The sequence below is a fragment of the Mirounga leonina genome, unplaced genomic scaffold (assembly GCF_011800145.1).
Source record: "Mirounga leonina isolate KUSES-001 unplaced genomic scaffold, KU_Mleo_1.0 Mir_129, whole genome shotgun sequence".
NCBI classification, from domain to species: Eukaryota; Metazoa; Chordata; class Mammalia; order Carnivora; family Phocidae; genus Mirounga; species Mirounga leonina.
In genome coordinates this window covers 9,444,893-9,466,541 of record NW_023270323.1, presented here as the reverse complement: position 1 = coordinate 9,466,541, position 21,649 = coordinate 9,444,893, and the positions used below count along the sequence as shown (strand labels likewise).

Here is a 21,649-nt window from a genome sequence, read left to right as displayed (position 1 = left end):
ACTTTTTCATGTGTCTGTTGGCCATTTGGATGTCTTCTTTGCAGAAATGTCTGTTCATGTCTTCTGCTCATTTCTTGATTGGATTATTTGTTCTTGGGTGTTGAATTTGATAAGTTCTCTATAGATTTTGGATAGTGGCCCTCTATCTGATAAAACATTTGCAAAAATCTTCTCCCCTTCTGTCAGTTGTCTTTTGGTTTTGTCAACTGTTTCCTTTGCTGTGCAAAAGCTTTTAATCTTGATGAAGTCCCAATAGTTCATTTGTGCTTTTGTTTCCCTTACCTTTGGTGATGTGTCTAGCAAGAAGTTGCTGCAGCCAAGGTCAAAGACGATTGCTGCCCGTGTTCTCCTCTAGGATTTTGATGGATTCCTGTCTCACATTTAGGTCTTTCATCCATTTTGAATTAATTTTGTGTGTGGTGTAAGAAAATGGTCCAGTTTCATTCTTCTGCATGTGGCTGTCCAATTTTCCCAACACCATTTGTTGAAGAGACTGTTTTCCATTGGATATTCCTTCCTGCTTTGTTGAAGATTAGTTGATCACAGATTTGAGGGTCTATTTCTGGGTTCTCTATTCTGTTCCATTGATCTGTGTGTCTGTTTTTGTGCCAGTACCATACTGTCTTGATGATTACAGCTTTGTAATAGAGCTTGAAGTCAGGCATTGTGATGCCACCAGCTTTGCTTTGCTTTTTTTTTTTTTAACATTCCTTTGGCTATTCAGGGTCTTTTCTGGTTCCATACAAATTTTAGGATTATTTGTTCCAGCTCTAAGAAAAATGGGGATGGTATTTTTTTTTTAAAGATTTTTTATTTATTTATTTGAGAGAGAGAGAATGAGAGAGAGCACATGAGAGCGGGGAGGGTCAGAGGGAGAAGCAGACTCCCTGCCGAGCAGGGAGCCCGATGCGGGACTCGATCCAGGGACTCCAGGATCATGACCTGAGCCGAAGGCGTCGCTTAACCAGCTGAGCCACCAGGCACCCGGTGATGGTATTTTGACAGGGATTGCACTGATCCTATAGATTGCTCTGGGAAGCATAGACATTTTAACAATACTTGTTCTTTCAATCCATGAGCGTGGAACATTTTTCCATTTCTTTGTGTCTTTCTCAGTTTCTTTCATGAGTGTTTTATAGTTTTCAGAGTACAGATGCTTTGCTTCTTTGGTTAGGTTTATTTCTAGGTATCTTACGGTTTTTGGTGCAGTTGTAAATGGGGTCAATTCCTTAATTTTTCTTTCTTCTGCCTCATTGTTAGTGTATAGAAATGCAGCTGATTTCTATGCATTGATTTTATATCCTGCCACTTTGCTGAATTCTGGATGAGTTCTAGCAATTTTGGGGTGGAGTCTTTTGGGTTTTCCACATAGAGTGTCATGTCATCTGTGAAGAGTGACAGTTTGACTTCTTCTTTGCCAGTTTGAATGCCTTTTGTTTCTTTTTGTTGTCTGATTGCTGTGGCTAGGACTTCTAGTACTGTGTTGAATATCAGTGGTGATAGTGGACATCCCTGCCATGTTCCTGACCTTAGGGGGAAAGCTCTCAGTTTTTCCCTGTTGAGAATGATATTTGCTGTGGGATTTTCTTTCTTTCTTTTTTTTTTTTTTAAGATTTTATTTATTTATTTGAGAGAGAGAATGAGATAGAGAATGAGAGCACAAGGGGGGGAGCGGGAGAGGGAGAAGCAGACTCCCTGCTGAGCAGGGGAGCCCGACGCGGGACTCGATCCCAGGACTCCAGGATCATGACCTGAGCCGAAGGCAGTCGCCCAACCAACTGAGCCACCCAGGCGCCCTGCTGTGGGATTTTCATATATGGCTTTTATTATATTGAGGTATGTTCCTTCTATCCCTACACTGTGCAGAGTTTTAATCAAGAAAGAGTGCTGTAATTGCACTACTGGGTATTTACCCCAAAGATACAAATGTAGGGATCTGAAGGGGTCAGTGCACCCCGATGTTTAGAGCAGCAATGTCCACAATAGCCAAACTGTGGAAAGAGCCAAGATGTCCATCGAGAGATGAATGGATAAAGATGTGGTATATATATACAATGGAATATTATGCAGCCATCAAAAGGAATGAGAGCTTGCCATTTGCAACGACGTGGATGGAACTGGAGGGTATTATGTTGAGTGAAATAAGTCAAACAGAGAAAGACATGTATCATATGATCTCACTGATATGAGGAATTCTTAACTGCAGGAAACAAACTGAGGGTTGCTGGAGTGGGGGGTGGGGTGGGAGGGATGGGGTGACTGGGTGATAGACACTGGGGAGGGTATGTGCTCTGGTAAGCCCTGTGAATTGTGCAAGACTGTTGAATCTCAGATCTGTACCTCTGAAACAAATAATGCAATATATGTTAAAAAAAAAAAAAGAAGAAGAAGAAGGTAGCGGGAGGGGAAGAATGAAGCGGGGGAAATCGGAGGGGTAGATGAACCATGAGAGACGATGGACTCTGAAAAACAAACTGAGGGTTCTAGAGGGGAGGGGGGTGGGAGGATGGGTTAGCTTGGTGGTGGGTATTGAGGAGGGCACGTTCTGCATGGAGCAGTGGGTGTTATGCACAAACAATGAATCGTGGAACACTGCATCTAAAACTAATGATGTAATGTATGGGGATTAACATAATAAAAAAAAATAAAAAATAAAATAAAAATGCAAAAAAAAAAAAGAGTGCTGTACTTTGTCAAATGCTTTTTCTGCATCTATTGAGAGGATCATATGGTTCTTTTTTTTTTTTTTTAAGATTTTATTTATTTGACAGAGACACAACGAGAGAGGGAACACAAGCAGGGGGAGTGGGAGAGGGAGAAGCAGGCTTCCCTCTGAGCAGGGAGCCCGATGCAGGGCTCAATCCCAAGACCCTGGGATCATGACCTGAGCTGAAGGCAGACACTTAACGACTGAGCCACCCAGGCGCCCCAGGATCATATGGTTCTTGTCCTTTCTTTTATTAATGTGATGTGTCACATTGATTGATTTGTGAATGTCAACTACCCTTGCAGCCCAGGAATAATTCCACTTGGTCATGGTGAATAATCTTTTTAATGTGCTGTTGGATCCTACTGGCTAGTATTTTGGTGAGATTTTTTGCATCCTTGTTCATGAGGGATATTGCTCTGTAATTCTCGATTTTGGTGGGGTCTTTGTCTGGTTTGGGATGAAGGTAATGATGGCCTTATAGAAAGAGTTTGAAAGTTTTCCTTCCATTTCTATTTTTTGAAACAGCTTCAGAGAACAGGTCTTAATTCTTCTTTAAATGTTTGGAAGAATTCCCCTGGAAAGTCATCTGGCCCTGGGCTCTTGTTTGTTGGAAGATTTTTGATTACTGCTTTAATTTCCTTAGTGGTTATGGGTCTGTTCAGGTTTTCTATTTCTGCCTGTTTCAATTTTGGTAGTTTATACATCTCTAGGAATGCATCCATTTCTTCCAGATTGCCTAATTTGTTGGCATATAGTTGCTCATAATATGTTCTTATAATTGTTTGTATTTCTTTGATGTTGGTTGTGAGCTCTCCTTTTTCATTAATGATTTTATTTATTTGGGTCCTTTCTCTTTTCTTTTTGATAAATCTGGCTAGGGGTTTATCAGTCTTACTAGTTCTTTCAAAGAACCAGCTCCTAGTTTTGTTGATCTGTTCTACTGTTCTTTTGGTTTCTATTTCATTGATTTCTGCCCTAATCTTTATTAATTCTCATCTCCTGCATGGTTTAGGCTTTATTTGCTGTTCTTTCTCCAGCTCCTTTAGGTGTATGGTTGGGTTGTCTATTTGAGACTTTTCTTCTTTCTTGAGAAAGGCTTGTATTGCTATGTATTTTCCTCTTAAGACCACCTTTGTTGCATCCCAACGGTTTTGAACAGTTGTGTTTTAATTTTCATTTGTTTCTATGAATTTTTAAAATTCCTCTTTAATTTCTTGGTTGACCCATTCATTCTTTAGTAGGATGCTCTTTAGCCTCCAAGTATTTGAGTTCCTTCCAACTTTCCTCTGTGATTGAGTTCAAGTTTCAAAGCATTGTGGTCTGAAAATATGCAGGGAATGATCCCAGTCTTTTGGTACCAGTTGAGACTTGATTTGTGACCCATATGTGATCTGTTCTGGAGAATGTTCCATGTGCACTCAAGAAGAATGTGTATTCTGTTGCTTCAGGATGGAATGCTCTGAATATATCTGTGAAGTCCATCTGGTCCAGTGTGTCATTCAAAGCCCTTGTTTCTTTGTTGATCTTATGCTTAGATGATCTGTTCATTGCAGTGAGTGGGGTGTTAAACATTCCCTATTATTATTGTATTATTATTATTACTATTAATGTGGTTTTAAAATTTTGTTATTAATTGGTTTAGATAATTGGCTGCTCCCAAGTTAGGAGCATAAATATTTACAATTGTTAGATTTTCTTGTTGGATTTTAATTATGATATAGTATCCATCTTCATCTCTTATTACAGTCTTTGGTTTAAAATCTAATTTGTCTGATATAAGGATTGCTACTCCAGCTTTCTTTTGATGTCCATTAGCATGATAAATGGTTCTCCACCCCCTCATTTCAATCTGGAGGTGTCTTTGGGTCTAAAATGAGTCTCTTGTAGGGCGCCTGGGTGGCTCAGTTGGTTGAGCGACTGCCTTCGGCTCAGGTCATGATCCTGGAGTCCCGGGATCGAGTCCCGCATTGGGCTCCCTGCTCGGCGGGGGGTCTGCTTCTCCCTCTGACCCTCTTCCCTCTCGTGCTCTCTGTCTCTCATTCTCTCTCTCTCAAATAAATAAATAAAATCTTTAAAAAAATAAAATAAAAAAAATAAAATGAGTCTCTTGTAGACAGAATATCAGTGGGTCTTGCTTTTTTATCCAGTCTCTTACCCTGTGTCTTTTGATTAGAGCATTTAGTGCATTTACAATCAGAGTAACTATTGAAAGAAAAATATGGAATGCTTCACAAATTTCCCTGTCATCCTTGCACAGGGGCCATGCTAATATGCTCTGTATCATTCTGGTTTTAGTATGTGTGCTGCCAAAGTGAGCACGCTATGTTTTCTTCTAGAAGTTTTATAACTTTAAGTTTTAGACCATGTTCCTTATTGAGTTAGCTTTTATAATGGTGTGAGGTATATGGATATATACCTTTTGCATATGGTATTGTGTTGATCCAGCATCGTTTATTGAAAACACTCTGTTGAATTGCAAAGTGGTTGAGAATTAATTGACCTTATTTGTGTGGGGTTATTTCTGGGCTTTTTGATTCTTTTGCATTGATTTATATGTCTCTCCTTTCATCAACACTACACTTGAAAACTGTAACTTTATAATAAGTCATGAAATTAGGTAATGTTCAGTTCTCTAACTTTGTTCTTTTTCAAAATTGTTTTGGCTCTTCTAGTTACTTTACCTTTCTATATTAATTTCTGCATCAGCTTAGCAAACTTTTTTAAAGACCCTTACTAGAGTTTGAATTCAGACTTTTAAAAACCATTGACAATGGATATAGTACTTGCTTTTTTAAAATTTATGTGTTTTAAAATGTCACTTCATTTAAAATGTCTCATTTTGCAGACTTTATGGACTCTAGTATATAATTGAGGCTGCAGTAACACAGAATTGTGAATAATGTAGATGAGCTATCATGTTGTGAAACCTTGATCTCAGCATATTGTAATTTCTCATGTAGCTGTCACATTGGAAATGAAAGAATCAAGGCAGGGCAGAGGGAGGGCACTTAGGTGAGGTGGTTGGGAGCACATTCAGACATCTGGTTTCAAGTTCTGTCCCTGCCCATGTACTAGCTGTTTGTCTTGGATTTAGTTCTGAAATTGGAATAATGACAATTTACTTGAGAACTTTTGACAATGGAAAATAATTGAAAATTTATCTCTGCAATCTCAAAAAGCTGTTGTTTTAAAAAGTGTGTGTATTTATTTTTATTGGGACATAATTCTCATACCATTCACTCAAAGGGTAGTTTTGAATATTCACTGATACAGTGTGTATCTAAGAATTTATTGCTGTGACTAGCACCTAATGCACTTTATAACTGTTAATGATCATTATAAAAGAAAAGAATGTGTTTAGAGCAATCCTAATTGACATACAGAGATTAAAGTCTCTGTATGAGTTTGCTAGGGTTGCTATCACAATGTACCACACACTAAGTGGCTGAACGATTTATTGTCTCAGTTTAAGAACAAAGTGTTGGCAAGGTTGATTCCTCCTGAGGCTTCTCTCCTTGGCTTGCAGATGGCCATCTTCTCCTTTTGTCTCTTCCCATTGTCTTCCCTCTGTGCATGTTTCTGTGTCCAAATTTTCCCTTCTTATAAGGACACCAGTCATGTTGGATTAGGGCTCAGCCTGATGATCTGATTTTAACTTGATTACCTCTGTAAAGATCCTATATCTAAATAAGGTCACCTTCTGAGGCACTAGGGGTTAGAACTTCAATATATGAATTTTAGGGGGACACAGTCCAACTCATAACACTCCATCCTCCAGTCTCCAAAAGTCATGTCCTTTTCACCTATAAAATACATTCACTCTATTCCAACATCCCCCAAAGTCTTAACCCATTCCAGCATCAACTCTAAGTCCAAAGTCTCATTCATGATGGTTAATTTTAGGTGTCAACTTGGCTGGGTTATGGGGTAGTTAGATATTTGGTCATATGTCTGTTAGGGTGTCTCTGGATGAGATTAACATTTGAATGGGAAATTGAGTAAAGCAGATTGCTGCCCTTGATGTGCGTGGGTCTCATCAGTTGAAGGCCTGAACAGAACAAAAAGGCTGAGTAAGAGGTACTCCTCCAGCCTGACTGCCTTTAAGCTGGGACATCAGTTTTTTCCTGTCTACAGACTGAAGCATCAGCCCTTCCTGAGTCTCATGCCTGTTTGCCTTTGCACTAGTAGAACTACACCATTGGCTCTCCTGGGTCTGCAGCTTGCTGACTGCAGATATCGGGGCTTATCTGCCTACATTTATATACATGTATGTGCACCCCCCCACACACACAACCCTACTGGTTCTTTTTCTCTGGAGAACCTTGGCTAATATATCCTGTAAATATCATCTGAATCAGGTATGGGTGAGACTCAGAGTTTGATTAATCCTGAGGTAAAATTCTTCCACCGCTGTGAAGACAGACAAGTTATCTGCTTCCAAATATGATCATGGGCATGGGCATAGGATGGACATTTCCACTGTAAAAGGGAGACATCAGGAGAAAAGAGGTCATAGGTCCCAAGCAAGTCTTTGACCTAGCAGGGAAAATTTCACTGGATTTTGAGGTTTGGAGAATAATCCTCTTTGGGTCTAGGCTGTGTCCTCTGGCCCACAGGGGTGGTGGCCCTCCTCTGGGGCCAGGAAGTTACTGGCCCTGGTTCCTCAACCTGTGCCCGTGGTGGCAGGGAGAAGCTCACTGGACTCTGATTTGCCTTTGGGACCATTTTTCCCTTGTCTTAAAAGATAACACCTGTTTACAGCCAGTTGGTTCTGTAGGCTCATTGCATACCAGTAGAATCCCAGAAATCCAATAGCCGCCCTTTGTTTTGTCCAGCTCTGCCTCTTTGGTGCAAACTGGCAGTGTTTCTATTCTTGAATTTTTTTTTTTTTTAAACTTTGTTGGCTTTCCAGGCAATTCATGGGGGTCCAAGTCATTAGACAAGAGGGTTCTCCACAGATCTTTCCTGGATAACCACATTTCTATTCCTAGCTTCTGCTGAGATGATTGATAGGATTCATGAATCCATGTGCTTGATCTCTTCAGCAAACCATTTTTCAGCCATACCCTTGGCCCTGTTTCCAGAGGGTTGTTATCTGGGTAGGCTAAGAATTTTCCAAACCTTGAAGTTCTAATTCCTTTCCGCTTAACAATTCCTCCTTCAATTTATCCCTTTCCTCTTTCATTTTACTATAAGCAGTATGAAGAAACTAGACCACACCTTCAGTACTTTGCTAGGAAATCTCCTGAGCTGAATATCCAAGTTTATCACTTACAAGTTCTCCAAAACACTAGAACACAATTTGGCCAAGTTCTTTGCCACTTTATAACAAGAGTTCCTTTCCTCTAATTTCCAATAAATAACATGTTCCCCATTTCCATCTGCGACTTCACCAGAAGCATTTTAATATTCATATTTCTTGCCAAATTCTGTTTATGATGTATGTTTATTTTCTGACAACACAAGCTTTCTCTACAGCTCTCTTCTTTTCGTTCGGAGCCTTCATCAGGATCTCCTTTGCTGTTTCTATCAACTGTCTCTTCAAGGCAGTATAGGCTTTTTCTATTAACTGCCTCAGAACTCTGACAGTCTCTACCTGTTACCCAATTCCACAGTCATTCTACACTTACAGGTCGTTGCTATTATAGTACCCCGCTTTCTGGTACCAAAATCTGTATTAGGCTTCGAGATGTATATGTGCAAGACAGAACTAGTAGGAGGTGGTGTGTGCGTGTGCGCACACGTGTGCTCATGTACGTAAATGCAAGCAGACCAGGCCCAGGATCTGCAGTCGGCAGGCTGCAGACCTAGGAGAGTGGTTGTAGTTCTGGGGCAAAGGCAAGCAGCCTTGAGACTCGGGAAGGGCTGATGCTTCTCTTACAGTCTGGAGGCAGGAAAATACTGATGGCCCAGCTCAAAGGCAACATATATGTGTGTATATACATACATATATAGAGAAAGAAAGAAAGACAGAAAGAGATACTAATCGTTGGGTACTGCTCACGTGATTGTGAGGCTGCCCAGTTGGGAATCTTCAGGGCAGGCTGGCAGGCTGAAAATTCTGGCAGGAATGAATGTTGCAGTCTGGAGGCCAGATTCCTTCCTCTTTGGAGGATGTGGAGGACCTCAGGCTTTTAAGGCCCTTAACTGATTGGATGAGGGCCACCCACAATATGAAGACTAATCTGCTTTACTCAGAGTCTATGGATTCAAATATTAATCCTATCTAAAAAATACCTTCACTGGGCGCCTGGGTGGCTCAGTTGGTTAAGCGACTGCCTTCGGCTCAGGTCATGATCCTGGAGTCCCGGGATCGAGTCCCGCATTGGGCGGGCTCCCTGCTCAGCACGGAGTCTGCTTCTCCCTCTGACCCTTCCCCCTCTCATGTGCTCTCTGTCTCTCATTCTCTCTCTCTCAAATAAATAAATAAAATCTTATAAATAAATAAATAAATAAATAAATAAATAAATAAATAAATAAATACCTTCACAGCGCCATCTTGACTGGTGTTTGACTAAGTAACTGGCTACCGTAGCCTAGCCAAGTCCACACATAAAATTAACCATCACCGTCTACAGTAAAAAATCATGCTGATGGTGCTTCTCTTAGGCAGTTGTACCAGGAAAACCCTCTTCGTTTTATCCATTGGGTTTTAGGAAAGTAGTACATTAAATGCGGTGTAAGAAACTTTCAGCATCTGTGGTTAAGATGTACAATAATCTTTCTGTATTAGTGGCTTTTATTTTAAAAACTCAACATTGGGGCACCTGGGTGGCTCAGTTGTTGAGCATCTGCCTTTGGCTCAGGTCATGATCCCGGGGTCTTGGGATCGAGCCCCACATTGGGCTCCCTGCTCCGCGGGAAGCCTGCTTCTCCCTCTCCCACTCCACCTGCTTGTGTTCCCTCTCTCGCTCTCTCTCGCTCTCTCTGTCAAATAAATAAATAAAAATCTTAAAAAAAAAAAAACCACTCAACATTTACCCCATCTTAGAGATGAGAAAAGAAAGGCTTAGTAGTTAGCACAGGGGACATGGCGGAGCCTGCATTTGAATCCCTTCTGCTTCACTTCTCCGCTGTCCGACTGCCTGTTGGTTAGTTAGGGGTGAGATGGTGGTCGTGGAAGAAGTGTTTGCTTGGAGGAAACCTAAGATGTTCAAGGGGAGTTTTACGAAGTAGGATATTATGGTGAAGGATAAGTAGAAAGGATCTGTCTTCATAATGTCAGATTTATTTAATTTTTAGGAAAAAAATTTAAAACACAGAAAAGTACAGACTAAAATGACAGACATCTTTGTATGTATGAACCAAAGTAAACAGTATTTGCTTCAGTTTTGTAATAAAAGAAAACAATGACCGAGATTCCTGTGCCTCCTCTTACTTCCTTCCCTCTCGTCCACCCTCCTCTCTCACCCAGGCAAAACACTGATGAAGTCGATGCCAGTTCTTTCTTGATTTTATACTTTTGTAATGTGTATATTAAGACCAATTAATTAATGCTTTTATTTTTAAAAATTAACCCACATTTCTTACCTACACCACATATACAATTTCACTCATAATAAACAAAGTCTTATAGCCATAAACCATTCAGTAATAATTGCTAATATTTACAAAGCAGCCCTGGTTCTAAGACCTTTACATGTATTTACGCATTTAATTTTTGTAACAGTCCCATGGTTTATATATACTCTTATTTTTCCCATTTTACAGATGAAGGGATTGAGGCACAGAGAGCTTAAATAACTTACCCAAGGGTCACAAGATGTAAGTAGCAGGGCCACTGCCCCTTACAGACAGTATTGTTATAAATGTTAAAAAAAAAAACACTGAATGATGATACCGCACTAACTGAGCAGTCAGTAGTTGGTCCTTTGGTTGCATATGATGCAGTTAATTGATTCAAGATGGGACTGATGGCAGGGAAAGAAAAATGTAGAAAAACAACTTATGTAAATGCTATCATAGTGTACTTAACAATCAAACACTTGGGTTTCACTCAAACATTGTTCTTGAGATTCTGTTCGTTTGGTAAATATGGGCCTGGTTAATTCCATTAAAATAATGTGCTTTATGGTTTCTGTCTTATGATCGTACCATCTTCTTTTGGTCCATTCTCATATTAATGGATATTCAGTTTTGTGTCTTCCATTCTCTATATTACAAGAAAATGCTGCAGTGAACATCTGTGTACTTGTCTTGTGCACTCAGGTGAGAGTCTGTCTGGGGCCCACCCCCCTGGTAGGGGAGTAGCTCAGTTAAAGGGTATTTACATTTTCAGCTTTTTCAGGTATTGGCAACTTATTCTCCCAGATGTTATGTCTCAGTTCACAGTTGACATTTGCGCTAGGGAGAGACTGAATGCATACAGACAATGGCCAGACCATATGTAAAAATAGAACTCTGACCTGCAGCCTGCAGACACCTGCCCAGGAAGCCAGCCCCTTATCTACAATAAGCAGCCCAGGAAACCAGCTTGCTGTGAGTCAGAGTTGCAGGAAGTCACTGTCTTAATTTGCATTTGACCGATTACTAATGAGATGGAGCCCATTGTATAAGACAGTCCTTTCCAGAAAGGAGTTATGAAATTACCTTTTAGAATAGGTGAGGATTCCAATAGCACATGGTTTAACTTTACTCGTTTCTGAAGAGAAGGGAGGAAGCCTAGAATCGTTATCTTAGACTTTTTCTTTAAGCAGAAAATGTCTGTATTTTTTTCCAAACTAAATTTTGAGGAGGACAGTAAGCGAGATGAAAACTGGAGCTCCCAAGTAAAATGAAGTCAGTGGTATGGTTCCACGTGCCTGGCCGCCTCCCCTTCCTGCCTGTCTTCCCTGCCCCTAGATCACCTGAAACGCTGGTGGAATCCTCGGGCTGGCTGATAGGCTCCGGGATGCCTCCTGGCGCGAGAATTTGACGAAATCCCATTTTTCATCTCTCTACACCCAGAACCTCTACCAGACTTGGGGCTGACTGTATTCTGTTTCTTTGGTCTTCTGGCAGGCAGGAGTTCGTGGATGCTTACGTGAATTACGTCTTCCAGCTCTCAGTTCACGAATGGTACACAGCCTTCTCCAGTGGCTTCCTAAAGGTGTGTGGTGGCAAGGTGCTTGAGCTCTTCCAGCCCTCCGAACTACGGGCTATGATGGTGGGGAACAGCAACTACAACTGGCAGGAACTGCAAGAGGTGAGTAGAGATGGGACTGTCTTTCCCTCCGAGGAAGCAGCCGTGGCCTGGCTGGGTGGGCCCAGAGCCTGGTCTCTTTCCAGGCGGTCTGTGCTTGAGAAGCAATTGGAGGCCTCCTTATCTCATTGGTTATTTCTTACTCTCAACTGCAAACGGTGCACAAATGTATGTCCTCTATAATATTCTTCTTCTCTAAGATAGGTTTTTTTTTCTATTTGTCTTTTTTGGGCAGACTGCCATCTACAAGGGTGATTACTCAGCCACACATCCCACTGTGAAACTATTTTGGGAAACATTTCATGAGTTTCCATTGGAAAAGAAGAAGAAGTTTCTCTGTAAGTATCAGTCATGTTAACATGGTGTTTGTCCACACGTTAGTGTTGCATATGGTGAAGGATGATATACCCCGTAAGTTAAGGTCAACTCTTAAATGAAAAAGAGTAAGTAAGGGGAATATATTTCCACTTCTTTTCTTAATGAGATCTTAGGCAAACATAGGTCGTACTTCCGTATTTGTTGCCTGATAGGATGTGTTGCATGAAAGAAAGAAAAGAAGCATTTCACTGATTTTCAATTGCTTTAGAAATATTAGTTATTTTATATGTGAGTATGCTAAAATATTACGTTGATAAAATCTAAATGGATTAACTTCCCTTATCTCCCTAGGCTTTTGAAAAATTTACAGTGTCCGCTACAGATGTAACTGGGGAGATATGATTTAGAATAGCTTTACTGAGATATGATCCACAAAGCATACAATTCACCCAATTAAAATGTATAATTCAGTGGTTTTTAGTATATTCACAGAAATGTGATACTATCAGTGATTCTTAGAACATGTTCATCACCTCAAGAAGAAACCTTGAACTCATGAGCAATCATTCCCCATTTCCCCCCAGCCTCTCACCCCACCCGACCCCCACTTACCAATCTGCTTTCTGGCTCTGTGGATGTGCCTATTTTGGACATTTCACATAAATGGAATCATACAATATATGGTCCTTTGTGACTGGCTAGGTGACATTTGAGAAGGGTAATACACTTGGAAAGGAGAATGAAGCCTAGTTTACATGAACACGTTCAGCCTTTCAAAAATAGTTTTAGTCTTTGTGTCTGTATCTAATCAGGGTCAGAAATTTGCCAGTGAATAGTATAAAATTTTTATCTGTATAAAATAAAACAACATGATTTGAAAGGCAGTCCCTTTTGCTTTAAAGCATGAGCATATATTAATATTAATGCAAGGCGTACTCCCAGATTCTACTGCTCCCACAGAGTGAGGATGAGAGAAGTGGGGGGAGGGGCGGGCTTATACAAGAATGTTTAAAAAAAGCCCTGCTTCTCCTCTGCTTAGTTCCATTGGCTCTTGAGAATCCGTGGCATATAAGTCAAATGACAGGTTAAGGTTTGTCAAGGGAACTCGTAGGGCTGTACCAACCAAGAGGAGCATAGTCATGGAGATTTCCTTGAAAGACATTTTTCTGTTCAGAGATCATTAGACTTGTGGAAATTTTTAGTAACTCTGCAGATATTGGCAAGAATGTTTATATACCACAGCCTCAGGTAATAGGTTTTTTGAAAGTGCTCCTTAACCAATGATTTGTTTGTAGTAATTCCCAGCAATTTAACTCTGAGGTTATGTAGTGCTAGAAAACATGGAAAGACAGCTGTGTTGGTCGCTCTCTCTTTTTTTCTTTTGCCAAGTCACAGTGTGTTACAAGAGTGAAATGTCTAACATAACATCATTGTCAGCTCTTTTGGTTTAAGAAAATTAGGGAAAGGAACAAACAGATCCCAAGTGGATATTCACTAGCTCAGGAGGGGTATACACACTAGACCCTTGGCCAGAGGAGACCTTGAGGTCCCACAGATGATGGTCTTCTTCCTGGCTTCCCCCTGAGGTCAGCTCTTCTTTTCCTCTCTGATTTTGTGACAGCTCATAACATTTATGAGGACATACATTTGATTGAGGCCATTTTTTATTTGAGGGCATCTTTCATTTGGACGGGTGGTTTGTGTCCATGTATAATCAGGGTCTGAAATGAACTAGTAAATTTTTTTCCATATAAAACAACAACAACAAAAAACACCCCAGGATTTGAAATGCAATCTCTTTTGCTTTATAAGAACGAGCGTAGATGAGTATTCATGCAGTACATAATGGCACATAAAAGTGTACTTCTCAGGCGAGCCACAGGGTGTCACGCCTCCCTCTCCTTTCCGTGGAGGGCTGCCGGGTGCTGCTCCTCAGCGGCTTGGCTCGTCATGTCCTTTCCCTTTCTCCTCAGTGTTCCTGACGGGCAGCGACCGCATTCCCATCTACGGCATGGCGAGCCTGCAGATCGTCATCCAGTCCACAACCAGCGGGGAGGAGTACCTGCCCGTGGCCCACACTTGCTACAACCTTCTCGATCTCCCCAAATACAGCAGCAAAGAGATCCTGAGCACACGGCTGACCCAGGCCCTTGACAACTATGAAGGGTTTAGTTTGGCTTGAGGCGCCCCAGCGTGCCCCAGATTTCCCTCCTTTCCTCAGTGTCCACATGGAGGCCCATACAGAAAACCATGGGGAAGGGAGTTCTATTTTTTTATTGTCTAAGTGGGTTGGGACTTTTGAATCCTGAACCTGGTTGATGTGTTTCTGGGCTTGTGAGCAGTAGGCAACCTTTTTGAAAAATCAGGGGTTGGGGACGGGGGTGAAAAATTGGCATTTTTGTTTTTAAACCAAATTACCTAGTAGTGTTCCTGGCACTTGTGAATATGTTGCACTCTGCTGGAGAAAATGGCAGTGGGTTTTTAACCTCTTATTTCCCAAATGTCTCTCTCAGCCCTGCTGTTTGCTCACAGTGCTTCCTGTCCTCCTCATTCCTCTGCAAGAATGATTTTGACTGATGCGTCCTTTCTCACGTGCACGTGCAGGACAGCTCCTCTCTCTGCAGACTTGGACATGCTCCTGGCTTGTTGCAGCCCTACTCTAAGGACTGAGGAGGCAAGGACTACTTTAGAAAGTCCCAAATATAGCAAGCTGAATCTGGGTCCATTATTTTGGCTGAACTCTGGAGAATTAAGGGGAGCCTTTATGAACACATCTTGCTTTAAAAAGAAGTTATCAAGGGAGTAGCAATCTCCCCTTGGCCCTGCCTATTCCTGGACCTTAAAGATGTGCAGAGCAGCTTAGCATTGCAGCTGAGCCGAATTTTGTTTTGTTGTTCAGCCAAGTCCCTTCGACAATAAGGTGAGGTGATAGACTCCTACTCCTTTGGTTATCTCGCTTTTGGAGCAAGTTGCATTAGTTTTTTTAAGAGTGTCTTCTCCAAGGAAAGTAGAAATAATACACTTCTTGTCCTCTTTCCCTATCAATTTATGCCCTCTGCCTCTTTCTCTTTCCTTCCTCTCCTTCCCTTTCTCTCTTCCCATCCAATTGACATGGGAAGACCTTCAACTCACTTCATCCCATTGTTACCTGATTTAATGCTCCCTTCCTCTTCTAGTGGATGCATGCAGTCTATTTTTTTAATTTCTATTTAAATTGCAAAGTTTCTATTTTTTTTTCTTTTCCCCAATTGCTAACACTTAAGGACATTCTTTACTATGGGACTTTTGTTTATTGCATTTGAAATGTTTGTTTACAGTGGGATTTCAGGGGGGATTGTGTTTAGAGCAAATATATGTATCAAAAATAACGACATGCTCAACCTTCTTCATCATGGGATAAGAAAATTCTACATGATCAAAGAATCCATGTCAGCCTAATTTTAAATTCCTAGTCACTAGAGGAAAGACTTATTTATATAAAATGAAGTATTTATGAACTGTGATACAGCATCAGATCTCAATGAAGGATGTAGATTTTTGCTTTTTTTTTGTTTTTAAAACTTATTTCAATTGCTAAATTGGTAGTTTTTTCAGTCTTTATAATACAAGATTAAAAAAGATATACAGTTATATGAAATGTTTATTTTCTATGTGTGTGCATATAGTTCAATATAATGCAATAAATTTGGTGTTTTAACTTAAAACTATTTCTTATTGTGTTTGCAGAATGGGTAGCTTGCTTTCAGTAGAATTATCTACTCAAGTAATATAAGGTCAAATTTGGTTCCAGTAATAAGAAAGACCAAGCAGTAGGGAAATGGAGAAGAGAGCAGGGGCAGGATCCAAGGGAGGGGGAGCAGGTAGCCTGATGGATGGATGGGATTTCTGAAGGTTGTGATGGGTGAAAAGACATTTCACATGGAGGGGAAGGGCCAGGAACAATTTGAAGAGAGCATCAGAGGAAATAGAATAATGGTAAATAAGATGGGGGGGCGGGTAGGGAGAAGGTAGCTTTGGGGTTGAGGAACCAGGCTAAGCAATGGAACTTGAGTTGGTAGCCAAGCAAGATTTGTCAAAATGTTCAGAACTTTGGAGTGAGGGTAGAAGGGAGTGATAGGACTTAATTCGGTTTAAGAAGAAAACCAGATGGGGGTACATTTGGAGGAATTAGTCCTTTCCATTCTGAGAGCAGTGAGAGTGGCAGCAGTAGAAGCAGAAGAGTGCATGGAAGGAGGATCTAAAATGGTAGCACAGTAAGACCCTCAACTCACCTCCTCCATGGACACACCAAGTCTATACCGATCTGTAGAGCGGTTCCTCCTGAAAAACAACTGAGGGCTGACTGAACAATCCTGTACAACAAGGGTTGGAGGGACCACATAGACAATGGCAGGAGACATGGTAACAAGAACCCCAATCCCAATGCTGTGAACTGCAGTGGGGGGAGGGAGACTAAGGGACTGTGAGCAGATTTGTCTGTCCTGGGGGACAGAAAAACTTAATGGCTTAAAAGGGCAACTAGAATATAAAGAAACTAATCCTTCACCAGTGGGATGTTGGAGAAGCTGGTGAGAGCCACTGTTTTTGTTCCCCCTCCACCTTGACAGCACAGAAAGGGGCAGAGTCTGGGTGCCTTAAGCATCCCCCTGCCCTCAGCAGGCCCTGGGCCCCTAGACCACACCAGCCCTAACCACCCTGGGGCACAGAAAAAACAAAACAAAACATGGTTTAAAGAGCAACTGGAATATAAAGGATCCAGCCCTTAGAGCTCTACCAAACAGTTGGGGAGCTGCAGAATGCACTTGGGTCTGAGAGGCAGGTGAATACTATAGTTTACATCTCCCCTCCACCTTGATAGTGCAGCTGGAAGCAAGATCTGGGCCATCCCCTAAAGGAGACTGCACAAGGTGGCCCCAGTACAGCATAGCTGGGACACCCCTGAACACCACCCACCATAGCTACAGCTGTCTCACCAAGGTGCAAAGCATCCCAGAACACTCCAGTCCCACACCTACTTTGGCTCAAGTTGTCTTGCCAGAACCCCGGGGAAGGAGTGCCCCAAGACCTTCCAGCCTGGCACACCACAGTTCCAGTTATCACACATCTAAGTACTCCCAGTGTGGATTACCCTGGGAGCCCTTTGCATAAGCCTTTACCCACTTTGGCTCTGGTTGCGCCCTGTGCAGAGTGCCCTGAGAGCCTCCTCCCCCAGTCCCCCCATACCCACTTTAGCTCTAGCCATCCCACCAGGACTGCCCCAGTGCTGAGTGCCTTAGGGCCCCTGGCCTGAACCTGTTACAGCTCTAGCCAGCTAACCAAAGTCAACAGGCATGGGATGACCATACACAAGGCTATTCCTTCAAGTCTTGGAGAAGCTGCTATTCTGCCTAATTCATGGAAATACAGCAAGTCAAACAAAATGAGGAGAAAGGAATATCCTCCAAATGAAAGAACAAGACAAACCCTCAGAAAAAAATAAAATGAAGATAAGCAACCTACCTGATACAGTGTTCAAAGTAATGGTCATAACAATGGTCATTGGACTTCAGAGAAGAATGGATGAGTGGGCTTTCAACAAAGAAATGAACCAATCACAGTTGAAGAATATAATAACTGAAGTGAAGAATACACTAGAGGGAATCATCAGTAGATTGGAGGATGCAAAGAATGGATCAGGAATCTGAAAGACAAGATAATGGAAAGCATGCAAGCTGAACATTAAAAAGAAAACAAAAGTGGATAGGTTAAGGGATCTCTATGATAGTGTGAAGTGTACTAACCTGCACATTATAGAAGTCTCAGAAAAAGAAAGAGAGGGGGAGAGAGAGAGACAGAAAACTTGAGTAATAGCTGAAAACTTCTCTCATCTTGGGAAGGAAATAGATATCTAGATCCAGGAAACACAGAGAACCCCAAACAAGATGAACCTAAGGAGATCCATACCAAGACACACAATAATTAAAATGACAAAGATTAAAGATAAAGACACTCTAAAATGCAGCAAGAGAGAAACAACTAGTTATGTACAAGGGAAACCCCATAAGGCTATCAGCTGATTTTCAGTGGAAACTGTAAGCTAGAAGTGAGTGGCATGATATATTCCAAGTGCTGAAAGGAAAAAACTACAACCAAGAATATTCTACCTGGCAAGATGATCATTCAGAATTGAAGGAGGGATAAGGAGTTTCTCAGGCATACATCAGATAAAGGAGTTCATCACTACTAAACCAGTCTTACTAGAAATGTTCAAGGGATTCTTTAAGTGAAAAAGAAAAGGTCATAATTAAAAGAAAACTGAAAAGAAAAAAAATCAGTAAAAACAAACATATAGTAAAGGTAGTATATCAATCATTTCTAAAACTAGTGTGAAGGTGAAAAGACAAAAGTAGTAAAATCGATATTTAAAAAAATTAGGGACTCACAAAACAAAAAGATGTAAAATATGACATATAAATAAAATGTGGACATGAGGAGTAGAAATCTAGTTCTTTGAGAATTTGTTTAAACTTAAGTGACCATCAACTTTAGACTGCTATATACTTAGGATGTTATATATGAACCTCATGGTAATGACATACCAGCAAACTCTGATACACCAAAAAATAAAGAGAAAGGAATCCAAGCATAATACTAAAGTCATCAATTACAAGAGAAGAGAAGAAGGAAGGAACAGAGAAAAACTATGAAAATGAGAAAACAACAAAATGGCAATAAGTATGTACCTACCAATAATTAAATGGCCTAAATGCTCTGATCAAAAGACATAGGGTAACTGAATGGATTAAAAAAAACAAGACCCATCTATATGCTGCCTACAAAAGACTTGCTTTGGACTTAATGACACATACAGACTAAAAGTAAAGGGATGGCAAAAGATATTCCAGGCAAATGGAGGTGAAGAAAAGCTGGGATAAGCAATATTTATATTAGACAAAAGAGACTTTAAAACAAAGACAGGAGACAAAGAAGGGCATTACATAATGATAAAGGGATCAATCCAACAAGAGAATATATAACAGTTATGAGTATCTATGCACTCAAAATTGGAGCCCCTGAATACATAAAGCAAATATTAACAGACATAAAGGGAGAAATTGTCAGTAATACAATAGTAGCAAGAGACTTTAACACCTGATTTACATCAATAGATCATCCAGACAGAAAATCAATAAAGTAGTAGTGGCTTTGAATGACAGACTAGATGGAGTTAACAGAAATACAGAACTTTCCATCTCAAAGTAGCAGAATACACATTCTTTTCAAGTACACATGGAACATTCTCCAGGATAGATCACATGTTAGGCTATAAAACAAGTCTCAATAAATTTAAGAATACTGGGGCACCTGGGTGGCTCAGTCGTTAAGCGTCTGCCTTCGGCTCAGGTCATGATCCCAGGGTCCTGGGATCAAGCCCTGCATCAGGCTCCCTGCTCAGCAGAAGCCTGCTTCTCCCTCTCCCACTCCCCCTGCTTGTGTTCCCTCTCTCGCTGTGTCTCTCTCTGTCAAATCAATAAAATCTTTAAAAAAAAAATTTAAGAATACTGAAATCATATCAACCATCTTTTCTGACCACAACCGTATTAAACTAGAAATCAGTTACAAGGAAAAAAAAACCTAGAAAAAACCCATACATGTGGAAGCTGAACAACAAGCTACGAAACAACCAAAGAGTCAAGACAGAGGAAGTTAGAAAAAAATACATGGAAACAAATGAAAATGAAAACACAACAGTCCAAAATCTTTGGACACAGTAAAAACAGTTCTAAGAGGGAAGTTTACAGTTGTACAGGCCTATCTCAAATCTCAAGAAACAAGGAAAATCTCAAACAATCCAACTTTACATTAAAGAAACTAGAAAAATAACAAAACCCAAAGTTGGAAGAAGGAAATAATAAAGATGAAAGGAGAAATAAATGAAATAGGGACCCCCCCCCAAAGAAAAGAAAAAGAAGATCAGTGAAACCAAGAGCTAGTTCTTGAGAAAGATAAAATTGAGAAATGTTTAGCCAGACCCATCAAGAAAAAGAGGACTTGAATAAAATCAGAAATGAAAGAGAAGTTACAACTGACACCACAGAAATACAAAGGATTATAAGAGACTACTATGAAAAAGTATATACTGAAAATTGGACAACCAAGAAGAAACAGATGAATTCCTAGAAACACATAATTTTCCAAAACTAAATCAGGAAGAAATAGAAAATCTGAACAGGTCAACTACTAGTAATGAAATTGAATTAGTAATCAAAAAACAATCCAGGACCAGATTGCTTCACAGGTGAATTCTACCAAACATTTGGAGAAGAGCTAATACCTATTCTTCTCAAACTAGTCCAAAAAATAAAAGAGGAAGGAAAGCTTCCAGATTTATTCTAAGAGGCCAGCATTACCCTGATACCAAAACCAAACAAAGACACTACAAAACAAAACCAAAAACAACCTACTTGGTGAATATAGATTCCAAAAAAAAAAAAAAAAATCAAAATTTTATCAAACCACACTCAACAATATATTAAAAGGATTGTTCACCATGAACAAATGGGATTTATTCCAGGGATGCAGGGATAGTTCGATATCTGCAAATCAATCAACATGATACATCACATTAGCAAAATGAAGGATAAAAATCATATCTCAATAGATGCAGAAAAAGCATTTGACAAAATTCAACATCTGTTTATGATAAAAACTCTCTACAAAGTGTGTTTGAAGGGAACATAATAAAGCCATATATGACAAGCCCACAGTTAACATACTCAAGGGTGAAACACTAAGGTTTTCCTCTAAGATCAGGGTCAAACAAGGATGGATATCCACTTTTACCAGTTTTATTCAGTATAGTACTAGAAGTCCTAGCCACAGCAATCAGACAAGAAGAAGAAATAAACAGCATCCAAATTGGTAAGGAAGAAGTAAAACTATCAGTATATGCAGGTGACATGATACTATATATAGAAAAGCCTAAATACTCTATCAAAAAACTATTAGAATAAATGAATTCAGTAAACTTGCATGATACCAAAGTAATATACTGGAATATGTTGCTGTTTCTATATACTTAATAACCAAGTAGCAGAAAGAGAAATTAAGGTAACAATCCCATTTACAGTTGCACCAGAAAAAATAAAATACCTAGGAATAAGAGATGAAAGACTTGTACACTGAAAACTATAAAACATTGAAATTAAAGATGACATAAATGGAAAGATACACCATGCTCATAGATTAGAATAATATTGTTAAAATGTCCATATTATCCCAATGCGATCTACAGATTCTATGCAACCCCTATTAAAATACCAATAGTACTTTTCATAGAAGTAGAACAAATGATTGTTAGAACAAATTAATATGAAACCACAAAAGACTCCAAACAGCCAAAGCAATCTCGAAAAAGAACAAAGCTGGAGGTATCACAATCCCAGATTTTAAGATACACT

At 40.2% G+C, this 21,649-nt stretch overlaps 1 protein-coding gene and 2 non-coding genes across 8 annotated transcripts in view; 2 read left to right on the top strand and 1 right to left on the bottom strand.

The window, feature by feature from the left end:
- HERC3 (HECT and RLD domain containing E3 ubiquitin protein ligase 3) overlaps nucleotides 1-15,913 on the top strand; it is a 128,110-nt gene extending 112,197 nt beyond the window's left edge. For 5 of the 6 annotated variants that reach the window (XM_035004526.1, XM_035004522.1, XM_035004525.1 and 2 more), the window contains 3 exons: nucleotides 11,711-11,894; nucleotides 12,127-12,229; nucleotides 14,183-15,913. In XM_035004526.1, the coding sequence (XP_034860417.1) occupies nucleotides 11,711-11,894; nucleotides 12,127-12,229; nucleotides 14,183-14,391 (496 nt within the window). In that variant the 3' untranslated portion in view covers nucleotides 14,392-15,913. Of the gene's footprint in view, nucleotides 1-11,710; nucleotides 11,895-12,126; nucleotides 12,230-14,182 lie in introns of those variants that run through there. The other variant, XR_004679171.1, reaches the window with a different exon arrangement.
- Nucleotides 4,923-5,029, bottom strand: LOC118010920. Its single transcript, XR_004679342.1, has one exon. It is a non-coding gene; the product is annotated as a U6 spliceosomal RNA (small nuclear RNA).
- On the top strand, nucleotides 10,536-10,631 carry LOC118010947. The gene has a single exon (XR_004679362.1). It is a non-coding gene; the product is annotated as a small nucleolar RNA SNORD21 (small nucleolar RNA).
- Nucleotides 15,914-21,649: the final 5,736 nt, after the last annotated feature.